At 35.3% G+C, this 21617-nt stretch overlaps 1 protein-coding gene across 1 annotated transcript in view; it reads left to right on the top strand.

The window, feature by feature from the left end:
- The window catches only part of nkd (NKD inhibitor of WNT signaling pathway naked cuticle), an 83715-nt gene extending 70582 nt beyond the window's left edge, over positions 1-13133 (top strand). Inside the window, exons 3-5 of the mRNA XM_085946458.1 lie at positions 10228-10341; positions 10683-11401; positions 12009-13133. Of these exons, the coding sequence (XP_085802584.1) occupies positions 10228-10341; positions 10683-11401; positions 12009-12990 (1815 nt within the window). The 3' untranslated portion in view covers positions 12991-13133. The remainder of the gene's footprint in view (positions 1-10227; positions 10342-10682; positions 11402-12008) is intronic.
- The last annotated feature ends 8484 nt before the right edge of the window (positions 13134-21617 follow it).

The raw sequence follows: 21617 nt of genomic DNA, 5'->3' as shown, positions 1-21617 counted from the left end.
ATCCAGGTATTTCACAGCATTTTCTCTAGTAACTAATGACCGCAGAACAACAGATTAATAAGTTCGAAATGTGTAAGCCAGTCGTAATGTACGAAGGATTTGAATCTGGCTTCATGTTATTAGTTTAGAAGACATTACAACAAAGAGACACAAAGCTCGCCGACTGTACTTAACTATTGAATGCGTGTTTGGTTTACCTGACAAACTTAAATGCATGCTATGAGACAGGTACACTATTGATACATAATAACATATTGTTTAAAACGTGTTTAAGTATATCCCATATTTATCCATATTAAACCTTCTAACAGCGTTAGCGACGAAATAATCCCATATATGGACAATGGTTAAAGTTTGAACGATAAACTTTAATGCAGTTACTCTTTTTATTACATAATGCAGCGATTTCCAAACTGGGGGGCGCGAAAAGCTCAACACAATTAATGTAGCCGCAGGTTGCAAATGTTGCTTGCAGTTTGCAAATGCATAGTTTATGAGCTGTTTATAGCTAGTTATAAACTATATATAAAAACAGTCCTACAAAAGATTGTTTGCAACCCTGTCTGAAAATATGGAGACTAATTTTATAATACCCCACTTCTATACTATTGTGAAGCGCGCTTGGCTATCTCGTGAAAAATAAAATAAAAGGGTCAAATCATATTGTTGAAATTTGAGGCAAATTTGTTTAGGAACGATAATTTTGTTGTTAAACTTGTCTATTTGGTTGGAATTTAAAAAAAAAATGAGTGATTAAATCAATTCAACGACCACTAATGCAATCACCGATTTAAAAAGACAAAGTGAAGGCATTCATAAAATATTGGAGCTTTAGAAATCAAAATTACAAAAATAAATAAGTTCGCCATGTTTCCACTTTTAAATTTCTGCGCCAGATATATTGAAGCAAACAAAAATCTACTTATTGAATTCTCGGTTAGTTTGCTAATGCACTTTTCACATTATTTTATTAATAGTAAAAAAAGTCGCCTTCGGCGCTGCTTTGTTTCAGAGCTATTAAATACTTTAAATATGCGGTTGTGCGCTAGTTGACGTAATACTTTTTTCATTTTTGTGTGAGTACATTGTTGACTATTTAAAAAGGTGTCTGTATTATTCAATGAAATAAAGGGGGGGAGGCTCCAAGATTAGATTTTTTGTAAAAGGGAGTCGTAACATAAAGTTTGGAAACCACTGACATAATGTATTTTTATTTTAATTTTAGGTAGGTAGGTACCTACCTGTTTTAAAATCGTGATCGATTTAACAATTAGTAATAATTTAAATTTCTGTAGTTTGTGTAGATACCTAACGTTTATGTTTTGTTAATGTGTTATTATTATTTTACCTTGCTTTTGCAAATGACTTGAACGTCACTGGAGTCATTCCAATTTATTGCAGGTCACCCGTTATCACCTATACAAGCACAATTCAAGTATTTTTTTATATATGAGTGTATCTCTATCTATATTCCTTTCATTTCGCCGCAATGAACAATAACTTTGTCGTAATAATAATAATAATATATATTATGTATACTATTTTTTTATACTTACAAGTTTTTATCTATTGTATTTTTTATTAGTAAGTATTTCCTCATTCAAGCAAGTGGCTAGAATAATCTTATCTTTCTGGGTATGTTTGGAACACTTCAAAATTTAACTGACAATAATGCGTTGTCCCGAAAAATATTATTATTTATGGCAATTCAATCCTTGGCGGGTCTTGGCCTACTTCAAAAACTTCCTCCATCCTTGACGATCACGCACCGATACTCTCCAGTTGCTTTGACCGAGCATTTTTAAATCTCCCGTGGCGCAGTCAAGCCATCTCAATTTCGGCCGTCCAGGTCTTCTCTTGCTATCGGGGATTGTGTACATAGCCCGCCTCGCCGATATATCCTCCGGCATTGTATGCACATGGCCGATCCAGCGCAGTCGCTGCATTTTCATATGCCAATGTACCTAATTAAAATACCCAATATTTCAAATTAATAAATTATTTCTTTCATAGTGATATTTATTATATTTTACAATAATTATATGTCGCACCGTAATTTTGTTATACAAATTGTTTGGGTTGCTATACTTTTCTATCTTTTGTAGTGTCCACACTGTCCACTATCAGTAAATGTCACCAAGCAGTTCTGATTTTTTATTTTAAAACAAGAGGTAGTTAGTATCTTAAAAAAAACAAAAATTTTATAAACCTCGGAAACATAAATATTAGTAGTTTAGAAAAAAGTTGGACCGGGTAGGATTCGAACTTATGTCTTACACCTTCTGGGTGAATGCTTTTGCTTCTAAGCTATCAATCCGTTTACAATTCATGCTAATTATTTCTTATAATATAAACTTTATTATTATACGAAAAATTGATATGTAGAAAAACGTAGAAGGGCTCGCGTATACAAGTCTCTGATCCTAATCATAGACATGTCAAGTATGTTCATACGAGTAGCTTTGTAGCGCCCGTACACAATACACATGCATGGATTTACTGCCAGCAATAGTACGTATATCGCGGCGATAACAGGAAAATGTACGTGTAAACATGTATTATCCTGCAGTTGGCAAGATTGCATGCATGAATCAAAAAAGATCGGAGGCTTCTGAATTACTCACTGTCAGCAGTAAATCCATGCACGTGTAAACGGGGTATTACTTCGTGAACAGGTGAATATGGTTGAATTATGAACTCTACATGATTTGCAATAAGGGTGCATATTTCAGGTTCGTTTTTTTGTGTACCTTAGTCAATAAGAAACTTCGACACAACGAAAAATGAGACAAACAAGGTGATCGTTTAAACGAGCAATTATTTCAACGACGATCCGTCGCGCACTCTTTTCCAAGATCCTATCAAACAGCTCTAATGTTGTTCACTGTCAATTTATTGATGGAAGTCATTGTGGACAAAATAAAATATTTTGTATGTATATCCTCAATTTTAATATGACCTTGTTAATTAAAATCCACTTTATCACTACATAATCTATCATTTGATGAAATCATACAGTAACAAAAATAACATTAATATGTGGGAAGCGTCACCTTCGTTCGGCTCTGGGAATCCAACTGCAATAAAATATGAAGGTAATGCCCATATAAAATGTTACCAAACTCCATATTTTTCCGGTCTATGAATCTGAAACAGATCTCTCTTTGAAACACGAAACTTTTATTGAAAAGTGGGCGTAATTTTATGTCTAAGAGTGGGAGGATTTTTTTGACCAGATGATAGGGTTATGTTAGTTATCTGAGCAGAAAATAATTTAATGAATTCATTAGTGCTTCTAAGAATTTCGAGATATTGACTACCTACCTATATATTTTCCAGGTTTTTAATAACAAAATCCAATGTTCATGTCATAGGCGTCGTGCACATAGAATCGGGCTTGCGGGGGGCGCTCGCGCATATTCAATGTGAATCATCGAAAATACAACGTAATCAAATACGCCAGCGCACACTGGATTTGACGACGCATTGTGCCCGCCTGCCCCATCATTCATCGTTTTTTGGCTTATCAGCGATACGAATTAACGAACGTTGGTAGTCCATTCATTGAACACGGCAAGCAAAATCACGCATTGGAAGCGTCGTCGATAGACGGGCGAGAAGGCGTTATTTAATAACAGTGAACTCTTTGTTTAGTTATTGCGTGTCCAATATTTTGCTGGTAGAATGATGTCATCGTGAATATTAATTACAAGCCCCGAGAAATTTTTTTATTGCTTTGTTATGAGAGACGCTGATAATAATAATTATTTTGTGCTTCTTGAGCCCCTTATTACATAGGTGAAGGGTAATGCGCGGGTGGGAGGGGGCCTACTTCGTAGAGAGAGCGCTGCTTTGGTGGGCTTTATGCCAGTGTTATCAATTTTATCATATTTAGTTTTTATATAGGTACCTAATCTAAATTGGACATATTTGTGCAGAAAGTAGCCAGTCCACAAAAAATAAAAAAAATGAGAAATGATATCTAGATCAGATGCAAGATGGTTTTCTCTACGTTCTGCTGAAAATAGCCAAGCCGCAAAAAAAATATTCTTGAAATAAAATACTATTTACAATTTTACATACTTACATTTTTAATATCATGTTGTTGATAAAGTACCATAATCTCAGCTCGACATTATTGTGGACTGGCTACATTCTGCATAACTACGTTCAATTGAAACTAACATTGTCATCACGTTAAAACTTTTATGCCGCACCATACTCTCGCCGAGACTACCTGGGCAAGGAAGGCCGTGAATGGGCAACTTGTAGAATTTTGATTTGATCCGACCATCTCGTGGATGCTATTCCTCGTCCTCTCCCGACCTTCGTCATGACCAAATACCACGAAGTTTACCTCCTCCTTACGGGGTGTATAACCAAATATAATCCGGCTCATGCAAACTAACGACAGTACCTATGCCTCGAAGGTGTTTGATAATATCCTGACGATGGTCTTGTTTATTTGTTTGGCCATCCACTAGACTCCACATTCATTCCGCCATCAGGTCATCAAGTACGTCTTCTAATCTCTCTTTCTCTTGCTTTCCATAATTATTGAGCATCCTTTCAACAGACACAGAAAATCAAAACCACCGATAAACAATAATTATCATGAATTAATTATATTTAACCCAATGCTTACGGGCCGCACAAAATTGTGTTTTTGCTAATTACTTTTCAAATGCAAATTAACACGTTAATTACAAAATTAATTGAAAGGGCCTGTAAGCATTCTGTTAAAATAAATTAATCTATTTCCAATAACTTAGGTAGGTACGTACTCATTCGCGTGTATTATGATAAGTAAATTCATATATTATAATTATAATGTAGTGTCCATATTGAACATTATATTAATATGCCTGATCTCTGTTCATTCAGTCGATAATTTTACTATTTATTTGATTACGCATTCATTCATATATAATAATTAATTACTGATAAAATATTATTATTGTAGCGTTATTCTACTCCTTAAATATAGATATGACATAAATGAGATAAGTATAACTATTTAATTTCGAGACTATTCGACTCTGGGTTCACCATTCTACCGAAAATTCTTATAATAAACATTCGATATCCATTTCATATCACATCCATACATAATGTATTGAGTAGTGTCGGAAAACTTAAAATCAATTGTTTGATGCAATAATGGAATTATTCCGACAATATTCACCCAATTATATTTATGACCCGGATTATTGCTCGCCATTTTCCGGCGAAATGCTTATTTGTTTGGCGAAAATTCTTCATACTAATTATATGGCAGTATATTATTAATTAAAGTGTGCGCTGCGACTGCTGTGAGCAATTTCTATGATCGCCGAAGACTTAAAAAATAGACAATCTCGATAATTCAACGATAATATCCATAATGGAGATTTCATATACTTCCGTAGCCGTTTTCTTCAGTAGAACTGCTGTTCTCTTCGCGCGGGAGTCGGAAGTCGAATATGATTTCACTTCCGATCCACTTTATCCCAGAAGATCTAAAAAGGTGTTAAATGTTATTACGGGTTGAAAACTTATAATAATACTCGGAAGATAAATAACACGGATAAGAATTATACGATTCCAGCGAAAAACAAGAAGTCAGCATCATGAACGGAACTTTGTTAAGATATTGGCCATTAGTAATAATCTAATAATAGTAATAGTATAATATGGTGTACTATTAAATAGTTATTAACTTATTATTATTAAATGCAATGTCGTTATATTCATTATTAAATCCAATTCAATGTTATATCTGGGAAATCATGTACTTACCTAAATGGAACAATTTCTTATTGACAAATAAGTAGGTACCTAACTAACTATCTACCTATTTATTTATTTTTATTTCGTATCACATTTATTGTGTCAAATTTATGCCATGTAATATTTTGTTTTTTTAATTAATTGGGTAAGTACCTACTACTTTGTTAAAAACCGCCAAATTTAAAACAAAAATATTATTTTAGTTATCTTATCATGCAATTGACATGAGAAACACAGCTGAGTTTCGTTATTAATAAGCAGCTGATATAGAACTTCGAAACAATTAAAAAAATAATACAGTATATACAAAGGTCGTATCGCAATTTTGTCGATCGCTGTCGCCAATCAATACTAATAATTCTCTAACCTAGTACAGACCAATATAGAATCTACCCGCTAACAAACTATGTTCCTATACAATGTTTGTAAACTTTTGCCGCTACACAAGTAGTGTACGTGCAGTGTGTACAGACATTTGATGGAATCTCAACACATGCCATGCCCACACCTACAAAATATTGCTATTAAATTAAATCTGTTTTGGTCTCAGTTATTTTTCCATCCTCGGTGGAATCCATAATAGGCATTTGTAAAAAATCTTTCTTATGCAAATGATTTTCTACAATGTTTATTTGTTTGGTGGTAGACTCAGATTATGAAACAGGTGTAGTGTTTCTATACAAATATACTATTAAATAGTTTGCAAGAAAACTTCCGGCCAATTTCAAGAATTCTCACACCTCGACTTTTCGAGCCACACGTTTATATCTACTATTATTACATATCAACGCCCACGATGGCCGAGCGGCTTACGCTTCGGCTTATCATCGCTATAGGATTGGTTTGTTGAATATCCGTTTTTGTCGAAATCGACCTTGCCATGCAGAATGTTTTTTTGTATCTAAATGGACTAGAACCATCCTTTTCTTTAAATTACTTTGTAATGGTAATGAATACATCATTCTTACGCTGTAAAAATAACAATTTAAATATCTCCATTTATGTAAATATAGGATTATGAAATTTGTTTTTCGTCTCCTGAACATTTTGGTCTATTCGACAAACCAATCCTACAGCGACATGTCGTGGGTCCCAGGTTCGAATCCTGGGTCTGGCAAATACACATACTTTAGTTAGGTGACTAATGGTACGTTTACATTTGATACTAATATCGTCATATTTATGTATGACACCATATTCACCAAGTGTAAACAGTAATTATATTTGTACCAGCCACTTATTTTGCGTGTGTCGACACTCACCTGTCACTTATTCAATCTACTTATATACGCAAATGTAAACACCTCGTATTCGACAATTCCGAACTTGCCGCGATATATCACCGAAGTTGGACCACCGTCTACTTTTATATCAAGTACCTGACATATTATTCGTAGTTTGACAGGTACCTAGTGAATTGCATAGGTATATTTCTAAAACAACGGACAATCAATTATCATAGGTACACCATGAATGTATGCCCAAAGTTTACGTTAATAAATGTACCTACTGTAGCGATCTGTCAAAAATCATAGACAGTGAGAAATAAATCGGATATGCCGTGTTCTATGGATTTTGTTCGAAAATAAAATATCGCTTGTTCTCGGCACATACGATTAATTCTGATGCACTCTGTGAAGAAAAAATGCGCTTCAAATGGTATTACCTAATTCATTTTGGCCCACACCTGCACTTGTATTACGATATTATATTGAATATGCATGAATATGCAATGACGATCAAGTGCTAGATATCGCAATGTTACTGTTAATCGTTCTTCTACGCATTTCTGAATTGTGTGTCTTGTTTTTTGGCAAAAGGTCCAATCTTGCAAACTAAAGTTCACAAATTGAGTTGGATCTTCGATTTTAAACTCTGACATTCAACGGAAGGCACCTAGTTCTTCTCGTCGCTGAATCCATTCCCGCACCCATCTAGACCATTTTTCCTCCTTTTTGTTGCCAAAAGACTTAAAATAATAACACTCGCTGCTTTCTTTTTTAACATTCCCATATTAACAACTGACATAACGTTTTTGAGAAGTATACAATATAAGTGTCCGAATAAATTACAATACCATATGTAAACACCGCATATATTTATTCCAATGCTGCCATTGAATAAAGTGTCGAGACTTTATTTCAACGAGAAGTATACCAGAATTTTATGTCAGATCCATGCAGGTGTAAACAGTAAGTGATTTTTTATGTCAGACACATAAAATAAGTATATCGGTATAAGTGTCAGATGTAAACGTACCATAACATCCATTTCTCGTAAAAACAAAATCTCTACAAACATCCACTATGTGGAGATCCATAATATTAATATTTTTTATTTTATTTTTATTTTATTTCCATAACAAAAATTGTTGCCTCTGCTGCTTCCAGTTTTTTTTGTTTGAATACTTTGGAACAATAATATCCATGCAATTAGTGAGAAAATTACGCTGTATCTCAAGATTTTCCTGTAGTAACAGAGTTACAACAGTATTTTTTTGAAAAGTATTGTTTTAGTTTTTTAGCAAGCTTCTTGTAAAATACTGTCGTAACTTAGTTACAACACTATTTTATTATCTATTCAACAGTTTTCGGAAAGTAATGTACTGTATTAAGTGCTTTCTCTCCGACACTATTTGAGTTTGAGATACGATAGTATTTTATTAAAATAGCAAAAAAAAATACGAATCCAACCACATCCATAACTCGAAAACGCCAATTTCAGACTTACGACAGTATCTTACTGGGGGTGCGATATTATGATCTTCTTAGGATCGGACATGCTCAAAAAAATGTTTCATAAAGGAAAACACTGCCCCGCTGGTCAGTCAGTGCAAATGGCATACATATTAAGTATTAAAATTTCCCTAACTTTCAATCTATTTATGCTCCAGGCTTCGTGGCAGATATCTCTTGGTCTGTAGGTATGTACTCTTCATAGTTATGTAGGTACTATTTTTCAGGGATACCAAAGATTAGTTTATAAATACATTTTTAGTAGGTACCTATTGCATCCGAATTTCCACATTTGTTTACCGGTTGATATTACTGACGGTATTTATTTCGCATTTAAATGAAATGAACGCTATTTGTGTGCGCTATAACTTATTTTATTAGTACCTATTCAATTTCTATGCGTTTTATTATTTGATGTTGTTGGAAACGATTTTATGTAAACTGAAATGCCAATGAAATCCGCTATCAAACAGTCCGTAGACAACGCAGCGGGCTATATTGCTTGCATTTATGAGCCCATTTAAAAGTTTATCCGGTCCCGGAAATGGAGATAGTTACGAGAACTATTTTCATCTTTCGTTCGAATGCTACATCCACTGTGTCGTGTGTGGCAACTGGCAACTGGCAACACTGCCACCCCCATCGCTGACGGCAGCAGCTGGGAAACGAAATAAAATATTTTACAACTTACAATGAATTTTCTTGCGGATGACAACATTAAATTGATTGCCAATGTGCTGTATTATTATATTTATTTTCAAAGATATTCGTTGAATGAATTGATCGATACTGGATACATGCAGTAAAACAAGACACCATTTATTATACTTACAGTAAAAATTAGGGAATATCCTCCCTTTCCAGTGACGGCTATAGGACGTAGAAGCACTAGGCACTGACTGATTTTGATCCCTCCCCCCACGATAAAAAACTAAATAAAAACTATAAAGTTCATCTACCAATAGTACCAATGTACCCAGTAAAAATATCGATGTACGTATCTCTTTCCTTGACTACTTAGCTAAAAATAAATATTATCGAAGATAGTGATGAATGAATATATGTATGACTGGTTTGAACTGTTTCGAGCCCCCTTTAAGATCTTCTGACGAATCGATTGCGTCATCTGCGTCAACGAAAATCACCACTCTCCTTTTCGACTTTAAATAATGTCTTTAATCAATTTTAAAACAAATCTTCCAGAAATAAACCTGCGCCAGATCATAGAGTACCTAATAAGACTATAGAGGGAGGGTATTGTCCAGGGAAGCTATATCGTTTTCGTTTACGATTAAAATTAAAACGAATATGACACACTGTATAACCTCAATTATCCGAAATAATTAGGATGAAAGTATTGGAGATAATTATTATAATTCAGATAGTCGAAAAAAAACCATTGTGCATAATAATATAATAATCGTGGTAGGTATTTTAGAGGATCTATTTTATTAAAGAATTTACTTTCATTGTTTTATTTATTTTTTATTTTTCTGCAAAAACACACATTTGCCTAGGGTTGTTGTCACTGTCAGAAAGAAATCATACTAAAATGAATTTTTTTATTCTTTTTTTGAAACAAACTGAATAAATGTCTCATCTGATTCTGTCATATATTTTATTTCAGTTTTTCTTCATCATGTTTATTTTTTCACATTAATACTTATCACCTATCTGAAATTAATTTTATTTTAATAAAACGTTTTTTTTCTCTTACTTTCAGGAGTTCACATGTGATGTGCAGGTACGAGGCGGCGAAGCAGGAGGAGGAGCACAACCTCTTCATTTCTCTTTCACCCTTTATGATTTTGATGGTCATGGAAGAATAACAAAAGATGTAAGTTATCAAATACTGCTTTTATTATTTTCAGTCTTGTCAGAACCACCTTTTATTATGTTTAATTAAAACTGTCTCATAAACTTTTGCTTAAATTATAAATATTTGAATTAGAAGATGTCTTAGAACCATAATCATTTAGAAAAATCCTAGAAAAAATCTCTGACCGCACGGGAATTGAACCCACATCTTTTCCTTTCCAGGTGACTGCTCGATTCATTGAGCTTTCGACCCCGAGTACTTCTAAATACAAGTGTGAAATCCTACTCCTAACAAAATACTAAAATACCTAGAATATTAAAAATATTTTTTTTCTAATATTGTTATTTCACATCTTCCAGGACATTGCTGGTATCGTGTCGACAATATACGAGTCAGTGGGGAAAACAGTGACCGTGCCCCACTATGGGTCGAAAACGATTCAAGTACGATTGACAGTGTCTCCAGATCAACGGCGCGCAGCAGAGGAGGGCCTCAGCGGGCCGAACGGACTCAACAGCTCCAGTCCCACCCGTATGGATCAGAAAGTCCGTTTCAAACGAGATCTCAGCGCCCACGTCCGAGAAGGAAGGAGAAAACCGCGCCGCAGAAGACCGGAACAGCAAATTTCTCCTGCCGCGCTGCGAGCTGTAGACGCTGACAAGCAAGTGGAAACTTTGGCAGCGCCCGCGGAAGAGGAGCGCAGATCTCGTCTCTCCGTTGATGATGACGTCTCAGACTGCTCCGAGAGGCTGAGGACTCCCAAAGGTTTCAAAAGAAACATCCGACAGCGCCAGTACCAAAAAAATAATCTCAGTCCTCGCTACCGTAATCAACAGAACAATTTGAATTGTAATAATACTCACAAAAACGACATCTGGAATTCACAAAGAGACAATGTGTTTTCTGAAGTACAACTGTGCGCATCCAGTCCGGAGCAGACAGGGGTGCAATCGGCGGACGGCGGGCGGGGGCGAGGCGTACCCGATAAGAAGCGGTCAGGCAGCCTGCAGCGGAGGGAACTCTTGGAAATCATCCAGGCCAATATGGAGAAGAATCATCTCAGTTTTCAAACGACTAGGTAATGAAAGAAAAATATATAACTAAGATACTTTTTATTTGCCGAGGCCATCTGAAAACACTACCTGCATCAGACAACTCTTGAAAGTAGTGACAGGGGCATACATTGGAATCTCGTAGAAATGAGAACTGTAATTTTTTGATTCACTTTCTGAAGGAATGAATAACCTAGATGTTTTGTTGAGGTAAATGTCAATGGGTGTTTCAATTCAGGACTTGAACCTAATGGGTTGAGCAAGTGCCTAACATCTATCATATTAAAAATCTGTTAAGGAACCCCTGTGAGGCGGTGAATAAATATCCACATCAGATTATAGCGCCAATTAAACAAAAATGATTTAGTTAGTCTACTTTCATCTGTTATGATCTGTAGTGTGGATCTTAGTTCTTTTAAATGTATGACTCCTCTCTTAGCAAAAAATAGAAGTTGTCTATGACCAGTCCCTAAGTGTTGTAATACAAAAAAAAATATTTTTTAAAATCAATCCCCTTTATTATAAAAGTTCTTATCTGTTTGGTATAAATTTTTTAAGTATCTAGTTATTCTTTAAATAAATTTCCGCGTTTTAATGTAACTAGGTACTAAGTATTTTTTTGTTATTCAACAGAAAACAATACATTGATCAACGCGGGGTGAGCAGTTTGGAAGGCGACAGCTTGAACGCTAAACACCGTCAGCGGAATCGGTCCAACACCTTCACCGGGAAACACTCTTCAGAGCCCATCGCCAGGACAGTGTTCAGCGACCAGCCCAACAACGGCTACTTGGACCTCGCCAACGCTAACATTAATTCTCACAAAGAGTCTAACCTCTGTCGATATGATAGCTTACTTCATGCGGTAATTTGCTCATCCTCTCAGCACGCCAAATCGGGGTATCATCTGAAGAGTCAGCAGTCGTCGGCACCTCCCCAACAGAAACCTTGGAAAAGCCACCACCGATCTCGTTCCCATGATTTAGATCAAGGCCCTTTCCGTTACACACTCTTGGAACCTTACGAATGCATCACTCCGGAAGTTGCTTCGGAATCATTGAAGCCCTTAACGGACACGAGAGCTAAATCCTTCGACTATTGCCGGGAGCAGGAGGTGTTGCACAGAGTGAACGTCACTTCCGAAGGAAAGGTCAAATCCAATCGCACTGAATTGAAATCTAAATCATACGACTTGGAACACAATATCGAAGTGCTGCGGAAGACCAACATCAACCGCAAGGCTGCGGTGCAGAGCCATGCTTTTTCTCCTCACCATATTAAGCATCAGAATCGAGAAAAGTATCACGCGAGAGCCATGGCACAGGTCGAAAAATGGCTGGAAAACGATAACAACACGAGGCTGACGAAGAATCCTAAGAAAAAATGGTCCTACCAAAATTGCAAAGTGAGCGAGAAAGTGGATAACTTGACGGCAAATTTAGATTTGAACGATTCCGTTGAATGGAAAGGATTGCTGCGCGGCTCGGAAGCTGATGCAGAAGGGGCAGAAAGTGGGGGAGCCTCCACAGTTCATCGATATGTTCACGAGCACATACATCATCACTACCACCATTTTGAAGACAAAATACCCACCACCAATGCAGTGGTAGTATAGAAAATTAATGTATAAAATTATTGAGAAATATTCTTTAAAAAGTATTAATAGGTATATATATTATGTAATATCATGTTATACAGCCATGACAGGAAGAGGAAGGATTGACAACTGTATTTAAAGACACTTTGTATTATTATCATTTAGGTTAATTTTCTTCATTGACTGATTTAGCCTTTAGAAAATAGCATAAGTTTCATATTATATCAATTTGTATCTATAACTGCCTGATAGTACTTAATCGCTGTATCATTTTTAGAGATGTATGTCCTACTCCTATGATTATTTATTTAAGTATTGATTTTTTTTTAAATGTAGGTGATCTTTTTTGTTTTGAATAAAAAAACCTACTCGAAATTTTTGAATATTTCGGCCTCTGCAGTATTTGAAGAGGAGAGAAGGATTCTCAGTGAATATTAACTACCTCTTGTATAATTGATATTTAACTTAATTAACTTTAACTGTACATTATGATAATTTAATAATATTATTTCTATTTATAGGATTATTTTTATTCCAATAAGTGATCACTACATATTTTCACTGTCTTAAATTATTTTCATCTAGGCATCTAAACTAAAGCCATAGCACATTTTGTAAATTATACTATTAACATTTCAATACATGTTGAAAATATTTATTGTCTAATAAATAATGATATACAATTACTGTATTGTTTTTATTTCTATTTAAGAGAAAACTTGTGTGAAACACAAAAAATTGTATTCTTACCTCAAAAAACAAAGTATTCCAATGAATAATAATATTATTGTCCCAGCATGAAAGTAATGAAAAAAAAACAGATTTAATTCAAAATGCAGTAAATCTAAACGCCCACTTATAATGTCATGGGTCCCAGGTACAGGTTCGAATCCTGGGTCTGGCAAATACTCATTGTTTTTCAATCTGTCTTTGGAGGATTGGACTTCATAGGTTTAGCAATTGGCTAACATCCATTGCTCATAAAAACAAAAATCTGTTAATACAAACTTCCACTCTGTGGAGACCCATATGATCTTATTAGGATCGGACATGGTAAAAATTTATTCATGAAAAATTAAGATTTAAAATGCCAATATTTATTATATTGTTCATTTGACTGCTGTACATTTTAGTCTCCGGCGTATAGCTAGCTGCCTTTACCTTTATCAGCAGAATTCTTCACCGAGACTTTAAAATTGTAAATTTAAATTCAGAAAAGAATGAGTGCGTGTTGGAGAAAATAATACATACATTTAATAACTCAAACTTAGACCATTAGTGGTCCCTTACGGTAGAAGATCAATATGTTAGTGATATAAAAGAAATTGTGATAGGTTAACACAATCACTGCGTACCTTTTAATTAATTTTTAATTACCACATTTAAATCGTCTTAAGTCGTCCGTGTCCAACGAGTTAAGAAACCAATTTTGTCCAGATGTCATATTCTTCATGCATGTAGGGATGTCATATCGAAAGAATAAGTATCGGATTGAAAGAAAATATTAATACTTCTTTGACTTCCCTACATACAGACCTGTCTTCGGATTGAGACATACAACCATTGGCGGATTAATCCGGAAAAAGCTAGCAGGTCAATTTTGAATATATTATTTTAATTTGCCTTTTCGTTGTATACTGAAAAGACGTATTGCAAATTGACTTTTTATACATTATAGAATAAGTGCTAGAAATTGTTATAGGTAGGTACCTACTTACCCTTCAAAAAATGTCCGTTTTTCATAACGCCAACCCATCGTTAACCGAAATCGCACACAACGCGTTATAATTTTTTGTAAATTAAGTCCACGTTTCTTTCTTTGCTTTTTGAAAAATCATCAATCACACGATTATAAAAATTGTCTATTTTTCCCACATATTTTTTTTCAATACTGAGCATTGCAAGAGCGGTCAGTCTATCCTGGCCCTATTGCGTAGAAAGGTTTTTATTCTTTTGAGAGTGGAAAAACATCTTTCACTTTCAACTGTTGTCATTGGTATGACGCAAATAAATTGGAGAACTTTGATCGACTCGGAAAATGTTTCGTTGAAATTATTGCTGAGTAAAAAATGTAGAAAAGAAACTGCACTATTAGCGCCATGCAAATCATCTCGTTGATAAAACACCAATAATTCATTTTTTAACTTGATTATGTTTATTTCTTCTAACAGTTGTACCAAATTTACTTGACGTGTGGAAAAATTATTTTTAAAATCAGTGTAATTTTCTTTATTGAACAAATCGGATATAATGAGATGATCGTTGGATGCGAATCGTGCTTCCATTTCCATTATAATTGTATCACAGACTTCAATTGCTACTGCGTGCGTACTAACTGCTTCACAAAAATGTTATAAATCACTAAAAACCAAATGTTGTGTGTATATGCAATAACTGCACCAAAAACTCCTTACATATGATTAAAATAACCAAAGGCATTCGTCAAAACCTGTCAACGAATCCGAACCGCATACACAGTTGCGTCTTGAGACCAATTATCTAGTCAGTGTTATCATTCTGTTTCATTTAATTAGGTGAAAAAATCTTTTGTCTCGCACTCGGGCATTGCCGATATTACAGTAATTCACGCACCGTTACAAGCTTCGATCTCGTATTTTGTGTTATATCGATCTCTGTCTTATGTATGAGAAACGAGAGAGAAAATTTTATAAAAATATTCAATTTGGGTCAATTTTCAGACTGCCGGCGAACACAATATTTTTGTTCGGGGAATTATCGCCCAAACAAAAAAAAGCCCAATAGACTGGGTCGACACAATATCGCGCGCCCTATAATTTCAAATCCACCGATTATTATTAATATTATTATATATGACATTGCACATATTATTAATATTATTATGTCAATTGTAAGGTATTTATTATGGCAGGTCAATGACCGAATGACCTAAGCAGGGAGCCGCCAGTGCATACAACCGCAAATTATGGTTGATATCTATCGGAAGAACTCTATGCGGATATGCAGCATTTTATTTTGGTCAGTTTTGACCAAAGGGATTGGATATCTCTGATACATTTTTTGACTGGTGTGCCAGTACCTTTGAAGCACTAGAAAGTAAACTGTAAAACCATTGGTCGGTATTCTGTCTCTTCAACATTATCATTTACTTTCAACTTATCCCAGCATCCTCTAGTCCAAATCAACTTGGTTGTTTTTGAACTCATAAGACATCAAAATCAGCGTGAAGAACAAAGAGACAGGTAATGTAAAGATTCCTAAGATATCCATCCTCTCATCATGTAATTATTATGATTTAACTAAATATTCTTCCACCCTGTCACGTCCCAACATTGGGGCATAGGCAAGCACAAGTTAGCGCCACTTCCCTCGGTCCATCGCCAACTCCTGCGCCTCCCGCCATGTCAGACCTGCAGCACGTAGGTCGCTTTTGTAGCACCGCTGCAGGATAAGGGAGGGCCTGCCACGGCGACGGAACCCTTGAGGCTGTGCCACAAGTACGAAGTACCGCACTCTTTGGCGGCATCCGGAATACGAAGGCTGTTGTGTCTGCTCACGAACTCAGGTGTTTGTAACGCGGTCGTACAAATGTGCCCCTAAGATTCGGCGGAGACATCGATTCTCAAAGCTCAAAAGCCGAGACTCTTGAAGCTTAGTAAGATGCCAAGTCTCACAGCCATACAGGAGCACAGGTAGCACGCACGCGTTAAACAAACGACATTTGGTCATCACAGAATACAGCCTTGACCTCCATGCGACTCCAAGCTGGTTGAATGCAGAGCCCGCCACACCCATGCGGATTCCAAACTCACCAGAAATACCACCATCATCGGCAACCGTGGCACCCAAGTCTTTGAATCTGGACACCAGCTCGACGGGCAGACCGGAAACCTGGAGAGGAGTGTCGGCGTCGATGCATGCAGCACTGCACATGGATTTGGTCTTAGCCGCATTCAGATGAAGACCCACACGTTTCGAGTTCGCGGCGAGCCTGTTTACGGTCACCTCCAACCTTTCGACCGTCGAGTCAAACACGACTGCGTCGTCTGCATACTCCAAGTCGCACAGTCTCTCTTCGCATATATGGGTTGTGTCATCATGATGTAGACGTATCCCACTGTCGGGGCAAACCGTCTTACGCATTATGAAATCCATCATGATGATAAAAAGAAAGGGCGCAAGTACACATCCTTGCTTGACTCCTGACGTGATTTCAAAGAGGTCAGAGGATGTTCCGGCTGCTCTCACGCGACCCTCTGTATTGGTGTAGAGAGCACTTATCACGGCGACCAGTTTCCGTGGGACACCATAATCTAGCAGAATTTGCCACAGAGATTCACGATGACGACTGTCAAATGCCTTTTCATAGTCCACTTCGTGGACTAACTAAATATACTATAGAATTTTGTTTAAGTTTATGTTTTGATTTTTTATGTGAAGAACTTCTCCAATTAATAATATTGTTATACAGTATAACCTCGTTTTTACGTGCCCAGAATTCACGTTTTCCCGGCAATTGCGTGTAATTTTTTCAGTCTCGATGTATTTCAGTACATTTAATACCCGCATTTACGTTTTTCTTTCCCGCGATTTACGTCGGAAATATTCAAAATATGCGAGTTACGCGCGCTTCTGAAGAACTGTCTGACGAAGAAGAGGTTGATATTCCAACAAAAGAAGAAGCAATCAGGTTCACCGAGGGTTTAAAAACCTACTTTACAAGCTTTGCTGATATTCAAGATGACACTTTTAAATATTTATATAGTCTTGAAAGAGAATTACATAACAAAAAAAACAAAAATGCAACAAACTAATCGTCACCTAAATGCGCGGAACTTGTAACTCCATATTGACCAACTTTACAGGGGGAAGAAAAAACTGTTTTAAAATAAAACGGACAGGTTTAGAAAATTTTTGAAAAAACACTATTAGTATTTTAATGTTATAAATGCGTAAATCTGGTCATTTTTACCAAATATTTATTAATAAATAAGATAGAGGAGTTACATGATTTGCTTTTGTTTTTTTGAGATTTGAGCTGGGAGTTACAATGTTTGAATTAAAATAAACAGTACCAAGTTTGTGTACCTACATTATGTTGGAAAATTAAATAAAATTGTATAAATAGGGGAAATAAGCATTGCATAAATGAACGAAAAAAGATTTACATAATTAAAGTGTATTTAAGTTAGCTTTCAAATGGCAGATTAGTATAAAATTAGTGATAATCGGCCTCCATACGTGCTTTCAACGGCTGAAGGTATTCGTACTTATTTAATTTTATTTTAAGCCTTTCTTGATATAGTTGAGGTGGACTGTCAAAGAATTTACTTTAATATATTCGTAGAGAAAGCTCTTGCCATTCATCACTAAAACGGAATTTGAAATTAATATTTCCATTTATTCCATCCATTATATTGCAGTGCTCGAATATTAGTTGCGACTGTGTCTTCTAGTTTTCCTCCTGGTCGTATGGATTTGTAAAATTTAACATCATTAAATTTTTTGAAAAAATGATGTTACTCATATAAATAAATGTGACATGTATGGCTTAGGTTTTTTTTCCTGGCTTCATTAAACGCAGTTACATAATTAGCATGAACATATTTTTTTTTGATTTCTCAACCTCTTTTCAATTACTGAGCGCATCGATCAACCTAAATTTGAGTATGGTCCTTCTCCATTTTTTATTATACAGTGGTAATATTACGTGGCATTGCAATATTTAATAAAGCATTAGCGAGTACTACATATTTTTCTGGTTTGTAGCTCCATTACTATACGGAATAATGGTTTTATAGTCGTCAGAAAGAGGTAGAAAAGGAAGAATAAATTGACTTATTACACTACAAAGCTAATTTGTAGTAAGCCCACTTTCGACTTCAATCCAAACACAGCAATGACCACCAATCGTTTTTGGTTGTAGAGGGTAAAATTATGAATGCCAAGTTTTGTTTTAAAATATGCGCTGGACACATTAGATTTTGGATATAACAAAACACATTGTAAGTCTATTGTAAACACATATTTTTCAGTAATTTTGTCAGATTCCTTTTCACTTCTGCCGTATTTTCTCTTTTCTTGCTGAACAAGGTATACAAGTCTATCTAAATTATTTGTTTTGTATGCCGTGCATACATCGCATTTATATATTTCTTACACTGAAATAGTTTTCAATTCAGGTATTCAAATTTCTGACTCAAACTCCCATACCTACTATGTTTAAAATGTTTATTTGTCCCTAAGGTCAAAATCAGTGTTTCTAAACTTTTTTACACTTGCGGACTACTGAAAATATCAGAGACGTTTTATGCACCGCTAACTCATAAAGAAAACATTATTTATAATATAATAGCGTACAATCTCAGTTGATTTTGTCATGTAAACCATTAATATATTTTAAGAACAATAACACAATGCTCAAACACTTGCAGGTGCACAGGTTTTGAAGGATTTTATTGAAATTTTTAGCATAAGCATTTGGACGCTAAACCAGAAACTTTCTGAGGACCACTGGTTGAGAAACACTGGTCGAAATTATACATTGGCATAATTAAATATACAACCAAACTTACTGCTTTCCGCTTTCTTGGGCCATGGTTAATTAAATTTAATGTAAAGCAGAAACAATGATAGAGTTTGACACAAGGCAACACGCTTTGACTTTGTTGTATGACTTTACTGGAGTTACAAGGTATTAAAACTGACAAATAACAGCGCCTGAGATACAAGGAATGAACAACGTGCTTTTGCTACAGTAAATATTTTTTGGAGTTACAATATATGAACAGATCGATGGACAATTATATTCACTATAACACTGCATACTTAACTCATTTTAGGCCAAAAGTGGAGTTACAAGTTCCGCGCATTTAGGCGACGTAATATACATGATTTTTTCAATAAAAAATTTAAATTGAATGTTGTTTTTTAATAAAATGTTATTTTTTTAGAAACATAAATTTAAATGTTCTTTTTTTCAATACCCCCCTTTTACATTTTCCCTTCAATTAGGTTTTTTTTTTCCAGTCCCTTAAAAAACGTAAAATAGGGGTTATACTGTATTTGTATTATATACAATAATTATCTAAAAAAATTATAAACCAAAGGTGGTGCAGTTGCACCGCACTGCCGGCGCCCATGTTTGACTCTAAACCAGTGTTGCCATATTTCTAAAGTGGAATTATAGTACCGAGCCTCCAAAATAATAGTATTTCGGTAAAAAATATAGTACACGTTGAATGACCAATACCTTTCTGCATTTTCAAAAAATTGTGCGTAAAGTAATTAACGTCACCTTTTTTTAGTCAAAAATTCAAATGTAAGGTGATTAACATCTCGTTTGTTTTTAGACATCATTTCAAAAGGTAGGTATTTTAATTCGCCGGAGCAGCTTTTGAGCTATTTATTATTTATTGCCAACTTTTTTTTCCGAATTTTGAAAATCATAGTATTTTGGGCATACTTATACCTCTTTTATATCGTACATAGTACGCAGCCGAAAATGATTGTACAAATACTATGATTATAGTACGGTTAGCAACACTGCTCTAAACACAAATTGATAAACAATATTAGGTAGGTATTACCTACAGACCTACAAACTTATCTGGAGAATGATATGGGGGAGCCACTCTCGAAAACTACCCAATCACGACTCGTAACTGGCAAAATCTGACATTCGGATGACATTTTTCAATATGGCGTCCTATGGTAGTTCGTAGTTCCATTTTTGGCCATTCTCCAGATAAGTTTGCAGGACTATTTAATTTGATTATTTTGGAAAGGCCGCTTGCCAGTGTTTCCAGCCGTACTATAATTATAGTATTCATTTTGTAGTATAATAATTCAAAAATAACTTATTAGTTACTTATTATTATTATTAACTTTTAGCATTAGACCGAATGTTGGCAGAGCAAGTCTACTCATAATGGATCAAATATCTTAATTAATATGATAAGGCAAAAATTAAGAAAGGATCTGTTACAAAAAAATTGTGTTCATTCTTTCAAAACCATGTTGCTGTTTCAGTAGTTGACCATCCAAAAGATTGAAAGTTCCAGTAGTTGACCACTATATTTTTCAGTAGTTGACCATGTCTAATCAGGAGGCTTCATGGCGAATCTGTCATCAGAGTTGCCTCAGGGCTTCCTGTCAGACCACTCTAGCCCATAGCTACTTGAATCAACTTGGTAGCAATGGGCGGTTCAGGAGCAAGTTATATAGGAGAGGATTTTGTTTGACAGCCAATCATCAGCTTTGTTCGGGTAACAAAAGGTGCAAAATTAGTTACTTCGTCAAAGTAAAAATACAAAAATATATTTATTTTAGCAACATACATACATACTACATAGTAACGCATAGGCTCAGTACTTACCAAAATAAAACTTAACATAAAAATCTTAAATATTCCAAATATAGATATAAAGTCAAAATCCGGAACTGAATAAACATTATGAGTTGTGCTTACTTGTGTCGGGACATTGATACTACCGCCTTCCATTCATAGCTAAGTACATCGGGCCGCTCTGGCCATTTCCATAGTCTCCCGCACTTTTGCATCGATGAAATAGTAGCTACTACTTTAGAAATGTAGACGATTTTCCCCGGGAAGTATGGTATAATGTTCATTAATGACTTTCATAACGAGCAGCCATCGAGTTTTA

The sequence above is a fragment of the Rhyacophila brunnea genome, unplaced genomic scaffold (genome assembly GCF_057557595.1).
Source record: "Rhyacophila brunnea isolate RB1 unplaced genomic scaffold, BYU_Rbru_1.0 scaffold_2, whole genome shotgun sequence".
NCBI classification, from domain to species: Eukaryota; Metazoa; Arthropoda; class Insecta; order Trichoptera; family Rhyacophilidae; genus Rhyacophila; species Rhyacophila brunnea.
The sequence above is the reverse complement of the archived record's forward strand: the minus strand, read 5'-3'. Positions and strand labels throughout refer to the sequence as shown.